Source organism: Nicotiana tabacum, chromosome 11, assembly GCF_000715075.1.
Source record: "Nicotiana tabacum cultivar K326 chromosome 11, ASM71507v2, whole genome shotgun sequence".
Lineage (NCBI taxonomy): Eukaryota > Viridiplantae > Streptophyta > Magnoliopsida > Solanales > Solanaceae > Nicotiana > Nicotiana tabacum.
In genome coordinates, this window is record NC_134090.1 from 132,984,792 (window position 1) to 133,004,486 (window position 19,695).

The 19,695-nt window shown below is 35.9% G+C and overlaps 1 protein-coding gene across 5 annotated transcripts; it reads left to right on the forward strand.

Moving 5' to 3' along the window:
- The first annotated feature begins 680 nt into the window (after positions 1-680).
- Positions 681-16,430, forward strand: LOC107803889 (uncharacterized). Of its 5 annotated transcripts, none has more exons than XM_016627683.2 (14): positions 681-1,000; positions 1,077-1,690; positions 2,223-2,383; positions 3,297-3,357; positions 3,808-3,873; positions 3,986-4,071; positions 4,988-5,051; positions 11,451-11,663; positions 12,413-12,478; positions 12,784-12,863; positions 12,945-13,068; positions 13,372-13,430; positions 13,537-13,593; positions 15,719-16,430. In XM_016627683.2, exons 1-11 carry the CDS (start codon positions 859-861, stop codon positions 13,057-13,059), a joined length of 1,668 nt encoding a protein of 555 aa, XP_016483169.2. In that variant the 5' UTR covers positions 681-858; the 3' UTR covers positions 13,060-13,068; positions 13,372-13,430; positions 13,537-13,593; positions 15,719-16,430. The 5 variants fall into 5 exon arrangements, with proteins under 5 accessions (XP_016483169.2, XP_016483171.2, XP_016483170.2 ...); XM_016627685.2 differs by having other exon boundaries at positions 15,817-15,948; XM_016627684.2 differs by having other exon boundaries at positions 15,617-15,737.
- The last annotated feature ends 3,265 nt before the right edge of the window (positions 16,431-19,695 follow it).

Below are 19,695 nucleotides of genomic sequence, written 5' to 3' on the forward strand. Positions count from 1 at the left end.
TACAGAAAGTATTAGTATAGTTTAGATTGAATATGATATTTATATTTTATTATGGTTGATAGAAAGTGTGATGTCCATGACGGAGGCCGAGTCAAACAGAACTGACAAACTTTTAAATTGGCAAGATTTTGAAGAAGGGATACACATATCACCTTAGACGAATCCCATGTTAGAATGTGATAGGAAGGAGAAGATCCTAAGGCATGTCACAAGTTCACATGGCACGCTTGTTTTGGGGCTCGATGTGGCGTAACCCGAAAGACATATCCGTGCGAGCCTAGGCACAAAACGTACAATACGTGCCATAGGCTTGGATCGTGACAAGTAAGGTATCATAACTGAATCTCCCTCAGTACGGTGGTGGGGTAAACTTCAACGAGGCCGCTGAGTCCTAAATGAGGGGATGGTGAATGTGATGCTCATGACGGAGGGCGGGCTGATGAGGGCGGATCAAACAGTATTGGCAGGCTTCTAGCTCAATAAGCTTTTGAAGAAAAAATGTACATATCATCTTAGGTAAATCCCACGTCGAAATAGGAAAGTGAAAAACCTTATAAGCTAGGCTTTTCACTTAGGCGTGTTTACATGGTAGACGTGTTTTTCACTTGGATATCAAAATTTTTGAAAAAAATTAAACATTTTTACAAAAGCTACTAAAATAAATACTTTTATAGAAATTGAAATTTCAAACTTTTCTTAATTAATTTCCTTCTTTTCTGTTTCTCCTCGCTAAGGGGAGCAGGGTGAAGTCATTTTACTTCCAATTTCCCTGTCGTCTGTGAAGAACAGTGCTTACACTTCTGCTCCCTGAAGAAGTGTAAACTCTCATTACATTCTCTCAACTTGAGTACAGCAAAAATGGTGAAAAAGGCATGGAAAATAATCCCACGGCCCCTCCTCGAAACCGTCCTCAACAACCACGCTCAACACCACCGTGTCCCTCAACCCCTTATTCTTCACGGCCCTCGTGGCGTCGGCAAAACCACTCTAATCCTCGAGCGTAAGCATCATCAATTTACACAAACATGAATTACTCGTTGTTTTCTTTTGTGTTCTTATACAATTGTGTTTTACAGGTCTTATGGGTAAATGGAACAGTGGCCCTCATGTAACAGGCTACGTGGACTTTGCAGAATCCGTAAAAGATCATCACCCAACTCACGGCCAATCATTTCCCTGGGCTTCTTGGTCCAATTGCCCCCCTCCTTTACTGCCCTCTCTTACAACTCAACTCGAATGTTGCCTCGAATCGATGGCCCAAAAGGGCATTAAGCTTGGAACTATAAGCTCTCATCAGATTTTCACTGTTTTAAGTAAATGGCATGGACTTAATACAGCCCTTAAACAGATCCTAAATGGTAATGTTTCTAACTCCAGGAAGGCTGTTTCTATTAGGAATAGTTCGGTGTTGAATTTATGGGAAAGGGCAGTTTTTGCGTCAAGTGTTCGATTAAATGCCCAAGAGAGCTGTGGGTTGAGTTTGGAGGAAGAGACATATTATAAGGAAGCAATGGCGGCTTTGAATTTGGCTAAAGAGGTTATAAGTGTGCAGCAAAAGTGGAGAGCTAATGCGATCAAGCATTTGAATCGGACTGGTGGATTTTCGAGGTCTTTGGTCAATTCAGCCACGGATTGGCCCTGTTTGTTATTAGAACTCCTTTCATCTGCCGCTGAAATAGATTATTTTCAGGTAATCCAAATGAAGTTGGCAGTGGGCTCGATTTCATGTAAGGGGATTCAAGAAAGTTCTAGAACGTCAGACCTATGATTTAAACCTGTGACCTAAAGCAATTTCTGAATCGCCTTTGCCATTACACTAGAATATTTCCTTATATCAAGGGGATTCAACATCTATATATAACCAAAAAAATTAACTTTTTGCTCTATTTGCACAGTATAATTTTGCGGCGAAGGGGATTCAATTGAACCCCTTGCTTGAACCTAGTTCCGCCCTTGGAAGTTGGATCTTAGTTTTTCATGAAATTTTCAGGAGCTAAATTGGATTCATGAAAGAAGCTGCTAATTTTTATTTACTGGTGAGAAGTAGTAGTAGGGAGCTAAAAGTGATATGTGTCTAGTACGCATATTCTTTACCCCGTGATCTCACAGTAAAAGTCTCTGAAACACGACCCGGAGTTAATGGTCTTCATTTTGACTTAGCTTGTGTCTTTTGCTTTATATAATATTGATGTTTTCTTTATTGGACATGTCAAAATGAGTAGCCGAAGCTGGTGATAAACAATATTGAAGTCCTAAAGAATGCAATACTGAAAGATGATTCTACTGTCTGTGGGTCCATGTATCACGATAGTCTGATATGGAGAATGATAGCCTTGGGTGCAAATGAGAGATGTCTTCCAGTTATTCTTGTCACATCTGATAGGTAATGCAACTTAACTTTTTATTTTAGCCTAGGACCTGCATTTATCATGCATCTCAATGGACCTAGTTGTCAAACTTCCTTTTTATAATGATTAGTTGCATCATGTGGTTCGAATGCATGCATTTTGCCTCAATGTTATAACGAGAATCCCACATAATTCATATAAAATTACATTTGGTATGCTGTCTCTCTTAGTTCAGAAATTTCAAGTTAGTACTCACACAATACTGATAAAAAGAAGTGCAGCACCCCAACTTCCTTTCCTTTTCCTTATTCAATAAAAGGAATGCTGAAAAAGTGATAGTATGTTGTTTGCGGTTGAATGTGCACGGAGTGTAGAGTAGTGATGGGCATGAGGTAGTCTGTTTGAGGTGCTACTTATCCTCGTTGGCACATACCATGTATGTTTGAACCTGGAAACATCCTTCATATGTTTTATGAATTAGGAAGCTAAACTATAAGGCAGTTTTTCATTCAGTAGGTTCTAAAAGAATGATTTAAATCCCTGCATTTGCATGACATACATCCCTTGAATAGAAAAGGAGAATTTTGTGTAAGCTTCAGAGGTCTAAAAGATAGGATGGATTGGTGGCGAAACTTCATTGTAGCATCATTAATGAAACTTAACGCATAAACCGTAGCATAAGAGGATTCATAACTATATTTTGTCTGACAAATTGATGCCCGTGTAGGACACATCAATAACAGCCCGTTTTCTTTTTTAAGTAACAGCATGTAATAACACTTGCGATATAATTATCTTGCCTTTGCAGAATAAAGCTACACTAGCTATCTCACCAGCCTTACAGTAGTTATTTTCATATTTGTGACTGTTATATGCTCTGAGGAACTATCTTTAATTTCCTTTTAATTCAATTTAGAGATTCAACACTTAACAAGAAAATTATTGCAGCTACTACTCATATCGTGCCTATATGGATTTTGGATTTCCGGACATTTTCATCTCACGTGAGGTAAGCACATCAGAATTATTCAAACTTGCTACTCCATCTCTCAGTGAGTGCGAATCTTTTGCCTATAGCTTATCATGAAAACAAAAGGATGTAAACCTTTTGTGCACTTGTTTCAATATTATGCTTCTGTAAATTGGAAATTTGTTAAGGTGCACTTTATCCAGCTCGAACCTTTATTTCCTGCCTTGTCTTGATGGAATCAATAAATATAAAAGGATTTTCTCAATTGTGTGCTTCTTGCATGATTTTCTTTGCTTTACCTGTTCATATTCCTTATTAATTGACAGGTTTCTTCGTTGAAGTGATGCCTGAGTCATCTTTCTCTGAAGTAGTTAAATTTACTCTGCAACTTAATTTGTGTATGCGTGGTTTCTGTTTGTCTTACAGGTCTAGCTAAAACTAGCTTATTTTATGTGAACTATGGTACATCTCACTTTGTTGGAAATGCAGACATTTGGGTGGACCCCTGCAGAAGCTAAAATGCATATGGTTGACAACTATTTTAGTCAGTCAGAGGTATGACCTTCTTTATACCAGATAAATACAATCATAAGAATATGCTTTTTAGCTTTAGTTATGTCATCAAGATGATTTCTTGTTGGGTATATTGATCATACTTATTCTGCAGTGGAATGTGATTGTTGAGGTGCTAGGGCCGAATCCGAGACATCTATTTGAGGTTTATGCACTCAAGCTAAGTAATTACTACCAGAAGTAAGTACTTATAGATGCTTGTTCATGTATTATAATTGATCTGCAACAATAGGGTCTTGCAGTTGTCATGTAATCTGAAATCCAGTCAATAAATTAAGCTGCTTATCTTGTTGCTTTTCTTATAAGGACATAGAAATTCCATTATGCACTCTACAGTCCACAGTGAAGGGGAATGTGGTTGACCAGTTTCATAGGTATATTAGCATAAACCATTTTTCTAGGAGAAGCTAAGAGCACTGGTCATTTTGTGATAATATGTTGTCATATGCCTCCCCACTTGTAGGACTATACTCATTATGTTGTTGTTGTTGTTGTATGTTGTCATATGCCTAAGGGCAGATATATGAACTTCCAAAACAGCTTCTTATGGCATGTGATCTGCTGCAATTTACCTATTACTTTGACCTTTGGGAAAGAAAAAGAAAGGGGTTTTGGGGGGAAGTAGACTATCATTGTCATATAACATTTAATCTTTACATCGCATGTTTTTCCGGAGGAAAGCAAGTGCTCTCTTTATCTTTAGTTTCCGGTGTGATCTCTAAACCAGTCATCATATCTTGGTGGGGCTACATAGTACTTTTTCTTTGAATTGGTTTCCAAGGCTTTGGTCTAGTGGTAAGAGTACAGCTTGTGATGTGTGGATTATGCACACGTCACGAGTTTGAACCATAGCGCAGACAAAAGCCTAGTATTTAAGTGGAGAAGAGTAGAGGAGCGGACTCATTACCCACCGAGTTTCGAACCGTGCAACACAAGCCTCAGGGGTTTCTCAGATATTAAAAAAAGAGTTAGATATGCCAACAGTTCTCATTTTCTGTTAACATATGTGGTATTCTACGATAAACAGTTTTCTGCTTGAGCCATATACTAAATGATTATCACAACCTAAGTCACTCTCATATTTATTTGAATCTAGGGTCATGAGTGAGAAGAGCAGTAAATTTGAGGATATCGTGGATGCATACTTGGCATATCTTCAAGTAAGTTCCAGAATAAGTTACAATTTCCATTACATTTGGTTTTAACTTGTTTCAGTGGTGGAGGTTTTATCTTATAAAGTATACAAGCTGAAGTTTGTGAGGCAGATAAATTTAAATCAGAACACCAAAGTAAAACCAAATCTCGATTTTTTTCTTTTTGATAAAGTAATAATTTTATTGAAATATTTGGATACAAAAACACCCGTATACAAAAAGTATATCAAAAAGTAGAAAAACCTACAAAAAGATATGGTTACTACAAAAGATACCCAATCTTCTATACCAAAAGGATCCTTGTGGGTGCACCAAAAGGAAACAAGGGATAAAAGGCTATTTCTTAATTGAGCAAAGTTCATTTCTTTTAAAAGCTCTCCTATTTCTTTCTCTCCTTATAACTCACATAAGCACAAATGGAGCAACATTCCAACCCCTGCGTCTTCTCATCCACCTACCGCAATTCCAACTGAACATGAGCTCTTCATGGGGCCTGGCATCACCAATTCATTCGAAACCAGCACAAAGTTTTCCACTATAACCTCGAGGCTACTCGACAATGAAGGAGGAGATGGTCAACGTCTTCACCCAGGCTTTTACATATAAAGCACCAACTGATGTAAGTAACCTTCCACTTTCTCAGATTTTCGGCTGTTAGTATCACCCCACTTGTAGCTAGCCATGTGAAGAAGCACAACTTTCTCGGAACCTTAGGTATCCAAATTGATCTATGTGGAAGTGCAGCCTCCTCCCTAACCAGAAGCTTCTCATAAAATGATTTAACAGAAAATACCCCGTTGTTTCTCGCCCCAGCTCCGTACGTCGTGGTTATCCTGTAGCATTCGTTGTTTGTGAAGCAACTCAACTAGGTTTTGAAATATTGTTACTTCCCCATCTTGAAAGTTCCTTGTAAACCTCAAATCCCCAAAAAATTCTCCATCTTGTATCTTTCTGACTAGTTGGACTGTCATCTCCTTTCGGTTCTGAAAATGTTTGGGAATGCAAGTCACAAGGTATTGTCCCACTTGTGCCCTCAAAATTTACCCTCTCACCCCCTACCCTGAAAGACATAAAATCGAATCCTCCCATCCTTTCAGGATATTCCTCCACAATCTGCATCCAGAAGGCATAGTAATATTTTTTAGTCCTCCAAGCCCTTTCAAGACCCCGTACTTTTCCGCTATCACCTCTCTCCACAAAGCATGTTCCTCTCTCCGAAATCTACACAACTGTTGGCCTTATTGAAAAGCCTCTAATTTTTAACACCAAGCCCACCCCAGCATTTGGGAGACGTAACAGTCTCCCACTGCACCAAGTTACAGTCTCCCACTGCACCAAGTGAAACTTCATTGCCCCATCTGTTGAATCCCGTAGAAAGTTCCTTTGAAAGTCTTTCCAACTGATCGGAGCCTGAAACAAAGACATGAAATATGTGGGAATGCTCAGCAATGTGCTCTTAAGAAGCACTTAGTTTCCTCCTTTGGAACAATATATTCTCTACCAACCTGCAGGCCTTTCTAGGGGTATCAATGGATATTCGAAAACCGACTAAACTGACCGACCGTACCGCACCGAACCAATTTTTTAGGTTTCTTTTTAAGAAACCGTAGGTTTTTATATAAATATATAACCACACCGATAATTAGGGTAGGTTTTTTATTTTATAAAAATAAACCGAAAAAATACCGAACCGTACCGAATAAATTTTACATGTAGAAATTATATTTATTTAGTAAGTTTAAAAATAATAATGCATTAAATTTTTCTTGAGCCTTGGAATTATGAAAACTATTACAAGCCAACAAGTAATTAAACTCAAAATACTAATTCCTAAAACCTATTATGCTACTTCTACTTAAACTAAGTTATTTCAAGTATCTTTATTAGCAAGACACAAAGTATTCTAGCGATTATGAGTAGCAAACTACAATGTATTGAATATGTTTCCTTTCATATAATTTAGATTTATCTTTTTGAATATTTAATTTTCGATTGACTTTATTCTTGAGTCCCAGCTTGGTATATCTTTCAACTCATGTGATTAATATTTTCTTTGCCTTTGTTTGATTTCTTTTACGTTGTTGTAGAATAGTTGATGGATCTATACTCTAGCCATTTTTTTTTTAATTCATCACCCTTTAAACATTAAAAATGTCTAGAGAGTTTTGCTAAGTCCTATAAAAGAACGTATGTTATTGCAATTCTACTTTTACTAGTGAATTTTATATAATATTAAAAAAATACCGAAAATTAACCGAACCGTACCGATCCCGAAGAGAAACCGACATGATTGGGACGGTTTCGAAAAGTCTAATTTTGGTTATACATAATAGAATAACCGAAAAATTGGTATGGTACAAATTTTATAAAATAACCGGCCCGAACCATTGACACCCCTAGGCCTTTCAACTCTTTAAAGTTTCAGATTCTATGCAGCTTGGATCTTTATTTGAAGCACCTAGTGGCAAGTAGGGGTGTCAATGGTTCGGTTCGGCCGGTTATTTTATAAAATTTATAGATACCAATTTTTCGGTTATTCTATTATGTATAACCAAAATTAGACTTTTCGAAACCGTCCCAATCATGTCGGTTTCTCTTCGGGATCGGTACGGTTCGGTTAATTTTCGGTATTTTTTTAATATTATATAAAATTCACTAGTAGAAGTAGAATTGCAATAACATACGTTCTTTTATAGGACTTAGCAAAACTCTCTAGACATTTTTAATGTTTAAAGGGTGATGAATTAAAAAAAATGGCTAGAGTATAGATCCATCAACTATTCTACAACAACGTAAAAGAAATCAAACAAAGGCAAAGAAAATATTAATCACATGAGTTGAAAGATATACCAAGCTGGGACTCAAGAATAAAGTCAATCGAAAATTAAATATTCAAAAAGATAAATCTAAATTATATGAAAGGAAACATATTCAATACATTGTAGTTTGCTACTCATAATCGCTAGAATACTTTGTGTCTTGCTAATAAAGATACTTGAAATAACTTAGTTTAAGTAGAAGTAGCATAATAGGTTTTAAGAATTAGTATTTTGAGTTTAATTACTTGTTGGCTTGTAATAGTTTTCATAATTCCAAGGCTCAAGAAAAATTTAATGCATTATTATTTTTAAACTTACTAAATAAATATAATTTCTACATGTAAAATTTATTCGGTACGGTTCGGTATTTTTTCGGTTTATTTTTATAAAATAAAAAACCTACCCTAATTATCGGTGTGGTTATATATTTATATAAAAACCTACGGTTTCTTAAAAAGAAACCTAAAAAATCGGTTCGGTGCGGTACGGTTCAGTCAGTTTAGTCGGTTTTCGAATATCCATTGACACCCCTAGTGGCAAGCCAAGGTAGGAAGTGGGGAGAGCCCCAACCTTGCAATTCAAAACTTGTGTTAGAGTCTCAATATCCTCCACTTCTTCAACTGGTATGATCTCGCACTACTTAAATTGATCTTAAGGCCCGACACCGCCTGAAACCATGTTAACTCACGTCCTAAGTATTCCAACTGAGTCTTATTAGCATCACAAAATACCAAGTGTTGTCCGCGAACAATAAATGCTAAATCTGCACGATAACATGTCCCCAAATGCTGCATTGATACGTCTAAAATATTCGTCCGTCACTGCTCTATCCATCATCCTACTCAAAGCCTCCATAACTAAAATGAAAAGCATAGGACATGACGAGTCACCCTGTCTCAAGCCTCTCGATCTGCCTCACAAGAATCGACTATCTCACTGTAGAAATGCAGAATTTGATCCACTTTCTCCACTTGACTCCGAAGCCCATTTGCAACATAATAAGATCCAGGAACTCACAGTTCTCACGGTCATAGGGCTTCTCAAGATCAATTTGCACAAAGTACCTGACACTCCTTGCTTTCTTCTAGAATCTACCACTTTATTTGCAACAATGTTGCATTCAGTATATGTCTACCTTCCATACAAGCGTTTTGCGAAGTAGACATAATCTTGTTCTAAACCTTCTTAAGTTTATTGGAAAGCACCTTAGATATAATCTTGTAGATGATGCCCACTAGATTAATAGGTCTGTAATCCCTGGTGCTCATTGCATCCTTCCATTTTGGAATAATGACAATCAAAGATGCATTGAGGTTTTTTCGAATTCTCCTCTCTCCTGAAACTCGTGAATGGTTTCCAGCACCCCGCCTTTGAATCTCGGGATTATCTTAAACCTATTGGTTTTGATCAGGATGAGCCTTTTGAGTTTATTTTAGAAAGCAAAGGCATGCTTCCGTTTCTCTTGCTTATAACTTTAGGCAGGGACAGAGCTACAATAGTGAGTGTGGGCGAACCTAGTAACTTTTTTCCGAACCCTATATTTGCATTGAAAAATTTACTGAATGCATATAAATATACAACAGCTAACCCAGTAGGAAAAAGGCTCTGGGTTCAGTGGTAAGGGTTCTGGATTTGGAGGCAATCCACACGTGTTCGATTCTCCCGAGAAGCAGCGCAACTTCATTTCTTTTTAACAACGTTTCCTTTTCTTTTTTGGAAAAAAAAACCACAAACTTGTTACTAAGACAAAAAGAAAAAGACAAAAGCTCCAAAACAGCCCCAACTGTCCCTTCACTTCTTTGAGAGAGTTATTCCCCAAGTTAAAATCAAAAGAAAAGTGAGTGAAAGAGTTAAGGTTTTAGAATGTTGTTGTCATTGTTTAAAATCAAAAGTCCCAACTGGTCATGTTTTTCTTCAAGGTCCATCCATGCTATTCCATCTTCTTTTCTTTTATTTACTTGCCATTCTTTTATCTTTTGATTTTTTAAGTAAATGTTACTTTGATTTTAAATTTTTGATTCCAAAAGTTAAATCTTTCATTTTGGCCTTTTATATTTGTATTGTTGTGCTTCCCCTAAAATTTTAGACCCATCTCTTAATTTTTTCTCAGCGTATGATATTAAAAAATTCATTTACTATACCAATAATTATTTAGGCCAGAAAAGGATGTGGCCATTAAGCTGGTGAGGGAACTTTGCGTCATCCGATAAACTTCTTCATATATAAGTAGAAAGTAAAAAGGAAAGCAAAAAGCTTTTCCATGTATCTAGTATTCATTATGCAATGAACTTTTAAAACAAATATTCACAAGATATAGAGACTTGTTTATTGGTTTTAAGTTTGATATTATGTTTGGCTATTGCAACGGTAGAAAACTTTTACTTCGATGAAGTTTTGCGTTGGTTTTTGAATGATTATTTAGTTTGTTATACAGAGAATAAATCATATTTGAAACTAAAAAATGTACCTAAGAATGCGATCATTTACTGTTTTCAAAACATGACAAGTCGTCAAGTGCAGTTATAACGATAGTGTTTATATTCATATATTGTGTTAAGTGGTTGTTACTTTTTAAATATGTATTAAATATTGGTACTCGTTTCTTAGTATTATTATTTTTGTATATTAGCTTGAGCACGGTCCTGTCTTAAATTCAGAACCCATACACTTAAAATCCTAGCTCCATCTCTGTAGGTGCGTCGGGCTTTGTAACTGTTTGAGCTTGCACATGAGTCACTATTCATGTACAAGGTCAAAAGTTAGCTTTCATGCAAGCTATTGAGTCTCTACTTTTTGGACCTACAGTAATAATAAAATTATTGGCACATTGCTGTTAGTATTCTCTCCCATTACATAGTATACACAACTCTACAACTAGGAATAGGCAAGATACCTGCGAAGAGAATTGATATGAATGAGTAAGTATATTATGTCAAGAAATTTGGTTGATCTTCTCTTATCTTTGCCAAGTCAAATGTTTTCTTTTTTCATATGGTTAAATGTCCAAGATCTCTGCCTTCACAAGGTACGGGTAAGGTCTGCATATACACTACCCTCCAAGACCCCACTTGTGGGATTACACTAGGTTTTTTGTTGTTGTTGTTGTTGTATGGTTTAATGTCCAAGAGTTATATATTGCATAACCTAGAGAGACTTGTGCCTTGCATCTTGTCTTGTTTGATCCAAAATGCAATCTCATACATTGTAGAGAGACTATCCTGAAGAAGAAAGTTTTATGGAGTTTTGACAATTTGCATCTGAGTAGTTGAGGAAGTTTCTCTAGTTTGGGTGCTTTGTTTGGAAGAGCGCGTGGATTAGGACTTTTAATAGATTTTTTTTAAATAGAATTAAAACATAGACAGAAAAAATAAACGCAGAAACGCTCTGGATTGGGGCTCATAACTAATTAAGAGAATAACCAAGTCATCATTAGGTGTGTAAGCACTGCAATGAAATCGAGCAGACTTCTTAAATTTGTTCAATGTTCAATTTTTCATTCTGAAAGTGCAGCATACTAGAACTACCAAATATTTAAAATACTGAATGAAGTCCAAGCCCTCATCTGCTATTCTTATCTGTACTGTAGGTAACCGTAGTTAATCCTGCCATGGATAGAGCATTGTCACTTCTACAGAAGTTTGCAGTTGATGCACGAAGTAGAAGAATTTTGAAGGACAAGCTATGTTTTGGTGCTCCCTGGAGACACCCTCCATCTTCTAATGATCCTGTATTGTGTCGTCAGTGGGCTAAAATTCAACTTATGGACTTTGTTCAGTCTCTCGTGAAAGCAGAATTTGGGGTATCATTCATCTTGTTCTATTTTATAAGCATATACGCAGGTGCTAGCTGTAGCTGTCTAATATCATACGAGCATTGCACTAAATTATTTAATTTGAAGCGCTTCATTTCTTTCTATTTGTGCAAGTACCGTGGATCTATTATTTGCATGCTACTCTTGTTGTTTTATATTTTTCCTTGAGCCGAGGGTCTATCAGAAACATCTCTACCTTTTCAAGGTAAGGGTAAGGTCTGCCTACACATTACCCTCCCAGACCCCACTTGTGGGATTACACTGGGTTTGTTGTTGTTGTTTGTTGTACTCTTGTTTTATGTTTTCACTTAGAAATCATATGATGCCTCTTTGCGATGCTTGCTAGTCTAACTTATCAAAACCTGTGGAAAGTATGAAGTTGCATATATAACAGCAAAATATAGGAGTATGAATCATTCTCTTTGTGATGGTCCACATGTCTCCTTATGTAATGCGTTATGTGATCAATGGCCTTACTCTGGTTTTTTATTAGGTAAATTGCTGTGTAAAAGGATTAAACGGAAAACAAAAGTTGATGCCATATATTTGTGCTTTTGTGATTGGGAAAGAGGACATTCCAAAAGTTGCCTCCTAAATTTTGTAGATAAAATATGATTACTGTTTTTAAAGTCATTAGCATCATAGATACTTAGTCACTCTTCCTTTTTTTTTTTTTTGATGAAGCAAAACATAGTCATTCGTTTTTCCTTGCTTTTTTATTTTGCTCCAATTTGCAGGTAAACTATCTAGCTGATTGTAGTCTTGAAATCTTTGATGATCCCTCTGCTATTGCATTAATAGAGGTACTATGTATAAGTCAATTCAACCTTTTCATCAGGATCCGTGCTTTTCATTTTGTCCTGATTCTTTTTTTTGTTTTTTTAACTGTCCTGGCTTACCCTTATTAAGAACAGACTGGCCCTGCGGTTGCTATGAATATTTGCTGCACAATAATTTTGCTATAATTTGTTAAGGCACTGTTTGGAAAAAAGATGTAACAAAACCCTGTCCAATAGCTGTCCGAAGGGGAAAGAAAAGATATCAAAAGAATCAAAATATTGACGCTCTGCCTATTACACTATCTAAATGCTATGATTACTCTTTTTAGGTCGGTCTGCTGTATTCACAACGGGATCCATCATTCATTCGTCCTGTTTCTCGGGGTATTCAGAGATGCCTTGTTAGGTGGTAAGATTTGTACTTGCAGTCAGCCTGGCTTTAGAAAAACTTAGAAGCTCCCGTACGTTTACTCTTTTCATTTCAATACAGGCTTGTTCAACAGCGAATGGAGCTGAACTTGAAGAATTCACTCCAGCATCTTTGGCAGCGAGCCATTCGGGGGCGCAGCTATCGCCATCTGATGTTAGAAGTAGGATACAAGTAGCTCATCAAGGTAATTGCTAATGAAACTTTTAAAAGGATTTGTTTGGTTAAGGGTCGTGTGAATATTTGTCTATGGAATAGTCTCATTCATGTTATAACTTCACTTCTCTATATTCTAGAATCACTGAGTCAATGGTGTCTGATATACATTTATGTAGTAATTCACCTGCTGACTAAGATGATGTAAGAAAGCAATGTAGAATGCTATGGCTATTTTTATTCAATTGTAAATTTAAATGTGGTCTTCAACCTTAGTTTGTTTTCCTTATGCTTTTTGTTGCTAAAATTCCATTTGCGACATGTGGTCTAACAGGGCTATGGTGAATTAATAACTGTTGGTCAAGCATTTTGATGGATATATCTTTATTTAAGGTTAGACTTCGATAGTATTTGTTTTCTGGAGCGACATTCTGGTTTGAACATAACTCTTTCATCCAATGTCAAAACTAACTAAGAGCTTTTTATTGCTGTATTTCAGGTGGGTCAAGCTCATGCTTACAATGGTGAAGTTGTCCTTTCATCATTAAAAAAATTTGTAAGTTAATCTTGGAAACACTCGTAAATACCCTTTCCAGCATAAGTGGTTAGTCTTCTGTTGAGAGTAGCCCTGCCACCTAAGTTGCACGGACTCTTCGATTTTGGTGCCGTTCCCGTCCAGATACGAGACGGGGACGGGGACCGGAGCGGGAGAGGGATACGTCCCGGATACGGTCAACCGACATCGGACACTTTGACCGGAGTCCATCGATAAATTTGGGAGAAAAATTGAGATTTTGATTTCTCAAAATAAAAAATAAAACAGATTTAGGAGAATTAAAGAATAATGTCCATCTTGGAGAATGAAAGATTGAATTCTACAATATTCATGTAAATTTTTCACAGAATATCTCTCAAAATTTACAATATTTTTATAGCCCCATTTTTTATTAGCCAAATTCCAGCATCCGTATCCATATCCGGATTCGCACCCCCGAATTTTAAAATTTATATTTTGCCGAATCCGATACTCGGATCCGTCCCCGTATCGGATGTTCGCACCCAATTCTGAGCAACGCAGCGTGCCACTATATCCAAATATCCATCAAACATGTATTATTGCAAATGCCAAGGGTTAAGTTTGAAGGAAGGAAGAAGAAAGGATATTCCTGCTTTCTTTCTTCTACAAGAACTGATTAGAATTCCCAAGAAGGAAAACCATCAGTGTTCCATTCTGACATATTGCTTAATATCCTTGTGTTAAAGCTTCTTGGCTTCAAGTGCCCTAGTGCTATAATAAAAACTACATATTGTTTCATTGACATAATGTGCTGTAAACCGGCCTTCCCCTTGGGAAATTGAGTATAATTTCCTTTTACTAATTATGGCTAGTCTTGCTTATGATTCTTTTATCAGTGACATTTTTCATATGCTTGGCGTGGTTCTAGGTATTTTAGTTTCTTCTTGGCTCGAAGTTGTGCTTCACTGTTGGTTTTTTCTGACAGTTGATTTCTAGAATACCGGGATTCTTTCTCTTCTATGAGGGTGTTTGGATGGGCTTAACAGCTGGTCAAACTAGCTTTTAAACACTTTTTTATTTTATGGAGTGTTTGGCAAAAAAAAAAAGCTGCTTAAAAAAAGCTAAAATGTGCTTAAAAAAAGCTAAAAGCAACAAGTTGGCTTATCCCAACTTTTCCGATTTTGGCTTAAAAGCTATTTTAGTTTGACCAATAAAATTACTTTCTTGTCCATTATAAGTTTTCATAATACTAAAATTACCCACAGTCAAAGAAACCCTAAAATATCTACTTCTCCTATTTCCTTCACTTTGAAGACAACGTTCCTCTTCTTTCCTCTTCCTCTCTGCTTCATCTTCATTTTCTGTACTTTTCCTCAAGCATCACGACCAATTGTTTTCACTCAATGCCAATTTTAAATGCATACTTTGATTTCTCTAAATCTTAGGCTTATCCCTACACTGAGAGGAAGATGTTGAATGAAATTAGTATATATTGGAAAAGTTGTGCTTCTACTGGTGCACAGATATGCTAGCAGTATGTTTCTGGAAGTGCAATTGTTTTAAAACTTGAAAATTTCTTTGAAAACTTGATGGTTTGGTCTAATAGGTTCTCTGATCTCTTTACTCTTTACGAATCCTCTCCAGAATTTGTTAGGAGTACCATCGCGTGCAACTCAATAAACTAGTGATTTCTCTATAATAACTTTAATTTGTCAAGAGTAAATGGATAAAAAGAGAAAGAGGAATTCAACAAAATAATTTGGTATTCCAAATAGGTTGAGACTTTTATGAAAGTTTACTTGATTGAAAGTGGTGAAAAATAAGCATTCAGGAATTATATTTATAAAAATTATCTAAAGTAATCAATTAAATTTAAATAAAATTAAAATATAAATTATTTTTTATTTGCATTAATTCATAATTAAATATATTGTAGTAATCAGCTTCTTTTATTGTTAACAGCTTTAAGGATATTTGTCTTTTTAATAGAAAAAAGTGTTTGCAAGCACTTGTTTACAAAACACTTCAACAGTTTTTTTAAAGCTAACTTTTATCCAAACAGGTAACTGCTTATTTATAAAACAAGTTTCAGCACTTAAAAGCCACTTTTTTTAAGTCTATCCAAACGGGCTCTATATTCATTGAGCTAGAGTTACATGTGCAGTGCACTGTTGGTTGGAGCTGTTACATTTTCTCGGTGCAATGTTGTTCGCATTCATATCCATGATCCTTTGACCTCGCCCCATCTTTGGTTGAATGTAGCATCTCCACTATAGATTTGGAATGGTGAAGAATACACCTAGAGATATCCGGAGCTATTGTACATTTTTGAAGTCACTCGTGGGTGCTTTTCTTATTGGAGCGGGTTGTCTCCCTTCAGTACTTGAAGCGGCTTCATTTATTTCTTTTATTTTCTCCTCTCAATTGGTATGGGATATTCTATTATTTCATTTTTGGGTGTTGTGTGGAAAAAGGGAGAGAGAGAGACTGTTGCCTTGAAGATCAGCCTGCAACGAATCGCTTACACGGGCATCCATGAATAGTGTTCACCATTGATTTATGAAAGCCATATATACCTAGACTCTAACAACATTTCTCCAACCCGCGGAGGCTCATTTTGTTTTGGTGCTTCCACAACTAATGGCTTCACAAATACTATTAGGAAGGACTGCATTTATACATGTAGGGGCAGAAAGTTGAGATTTATTGTTGTAGAACATCTAATGTTCTGAATCTGCTGGGGAAAAAGCAATTTTGGGAACGTTGTTTTCCTTATAATATTTCGCTTAAGGGTGCTCGTTAGTTCTTTTATATATCTTTGAATATTTTGAGAAAGTTATAAAGTTGATAGGTAAGCTAGCCAGATGATTTTGTAAGCAATGCGTTGTCCTTTCTTTTGGTCTGATATAATTCTTTCTTATTTGTCGTATGCGTAATCTGGAAGAGGATTGGAAAATCTTGGCTTTGCAGTTTGCTAAGAGTATTTTCTTGCTTTTCTCTGGAGCCACTGTAGTTCCAACTATCTTCACTCTTAGCATATTTCTCTTTATCACTTAACATAGTTCTGCCTATGCAACTTGATTTTGGTTGAGGAATAAAATTAATATGGTTGTCCTATTGGCGTTTTCGACAGTCAATATTGAAATGTTTCTCAAAATAACAATTGAGACATTTTTTTATCGGATGTCCCCGAAGGTGACTACAATTCAGACAATAAATACTCCAAATTTTGGATTTTATTCAATTTGGAAGTTATACAATTTATTTAATTCGCTAGTACTATGATTGGTCTATTAACAAAAAGAAATGTGGATTTACATATATACCAAGTTTTGGGATCAATATTAAAAATTTAAAAGTTTACTTGCTTTAGGATTAACTTCAAACTTATCGGGTCTAAAGTTGAAAAAATTCGCGTTTGAAGTTGCAAACTTAAGATGCACTTAAGACTATTTTAATCTAAAGTATGGTTAATTTTTGTATATACTTAAGACTTTTTTAATTTGAAGTGCAAAAATTGCACTTAAGATTAATTAGACTGTGCAGTTAATTTTTGCATGCACTTAAGACTTTTTAGTCTGAAATGCAAATTGCCCAAAATTAAAAAGTTTTCTTCGAATTTCAACAATCCAACACACGATTCAACGCTCAAATCTACTTCAAATGAACTCAAATTTTAAACACAACTTTTAAATATCTTAAAGAACAAATTTCAATCATAAATTTGTTTAAATAACAACAAATCTAATAAACTCATTTTACAAGTAAGAGGAAGAAGAAGAAACTCTAAACAGTACGAAAGAGAGGAGCACCATAGCAGCTCACTACTTTAACCTGCTCACAAACACCATGTAATCCACCTATAGACAATAAATTTGCATCGATAAAATAGTCAAGACTAAAAAATATTGCAACAATCGTAGTATTTTATTTCAAATAATTTGTGTGTTACAATCTTTATGAATTCTCTAATTCTCCTTTTCTAAGATAGATAAATTCAAGTGCCTTTGAGTTTGATCTTGAATTTTAAATTTGATTTTGATTTATCCGTCATGAACTCTTTGATGGTCGCTACGAACTGTGATTCTATCATGAACAAGTAGCTTTGATCTAACACTTGCAGTTTGTAGAGAATTATGGCCTTTGATTCACAAGCTCCCTTGTGTCTTCTTGTTAGTCCTTAGCTTCTCTTTTTTCAAATGACAAAAGTGACCTCTTTATATAGGCATGGGTGGAGTAGCCTCCAAGAAAGCCTTATGGGCCATGGGCTTGATCTTTATGGGTCGATCCAGTTAGTAGAAGACCATATGGGCTAGCCCAATTGCGTTGGGCCCTTATTTAAATTAATTTAATTAGACTTAAATAATTAATCCAATATATATTAGCCCGAAATATTTATTTGGGCCAAAATATATTTAATTCGGGGATTAAATCCAAATTTCTTATGGATTTAAAATTTAGAAGAAATGACACCAGGTAGCCTGTCATGACCCAAATTTCACTAAGGGTCATGATGGCGCCGGACACCGTTGTCAGGCAAGCCAACCAAAATATTTAATTAAATTCTCGTTTTAATAATTTTGAAAACTATGATTTTCCTTCAATTTTACTAGATAATCTTTACAAAGTAAATAAAAGAATGTTTAGAAGTAAATACAAGACACCAAATAATCATCCCAGAACCTGGTGTCACAAGTACATGAGCATTTACTAGGAATGGAATAAAATACAGTAACTGTCTGGAATACAAAGTGGACAGAATTAAAAATACAATACAATACTCTAAAGGGGACTCTGCTGGTTGCGAGTCGTCTCGATAAAATGCAGCTCACCTGGGTCTCCGTATCAACCATGCCGCTATGCCACTAAGCCACTTGCCACACATGAACCTGTGCAACAAAAATGCACAACAAGTGTAGTATGAGTACGAAAACAACATGTACCCAATGAGTATCCCGTGTAATCTCGAAGAAGCAGAGACGAGAGGTCGACTTCGACACTTACTAGTGGTCCAATAGTAATATATTATTAATATGAGTAATCATGAATTTATAAAAAAACGGCAGTAAATTCAAATAAGTCAAGAAACAGGCAAACGTTCCTTTTTATATTAAAAGTCTCCGAATTCATAATCTATTAATTATCAACTTATCTCGAGTCAGGGAGGGCAAATATCAATTTCTATAAATCTCAAGGCAAGCAATACAAGCATGCGCAAATCATGTCGAGGTCGTACGGCCCGATCCAACATAAATGTAAATTGTGCACTACCGAGGGTTGAACGACGCGAACCATAGATGCATCTATTACCCCGCTCGCGAATCGTACATGTGACGCGGTCAAATATAAATAAACACAACAATCAGTAAATCAAGAGTTTATCAGGGAACAATTATCCAAGGAAAAGCCAATTCTCTTTTAACAATTCAAGAAAATGAAGTTTAATATTTTAGAAATTCATTTACTAATTCGATGTGATTTAAGCAATTCAATCTGTCAATAAGATTACAAATATTCCAAGTATACCATGCTTTTGGGTCATAGACTACCCGGACTTAAACATAATAGTAGCTACATACGAACTCTCGTCACCTCGTGCATATGTAGCCCCCCCCACAAATAGGAGCACATAACAAATTAACTCACCTATGGGGTAATTTCCTCTTACAAGGTTAGAAAGGAGACTCACCTCGCTCCGAAGATCCATAGCTGACATTCCACGCCCTTCCGAACACTCGAATCCATGCACATTGCTCCAAAACTAGCCAATAATTATGCAAATCTATCAATATACGCTCAATTACTCATTATGATCCAATTTATAACAATTCGTAACCCCGATAGAAAAGTTGACAAAAACGCCCACAGGCACACGTGCCCAGATTCTGAAATATTTCGAAGATTATGTTTACCCATAACCTCAAGAACTCAAATATATAATTTACTCTCAATTTCATACCCAAAATCGTGGTCAAAAATCCAAAAATACAATTTCTAGGTCTCCTACCAAAAACCCACAATTTCTACCAAATTTTCATGCTCAAATCCGTATATAATCCAAGTATTAACTCAAAACTAATAGAATCCACTTACCTCATGTTTGGTGGTGAAAATGACACCTCAAAGTTGCTCCAAAATCAA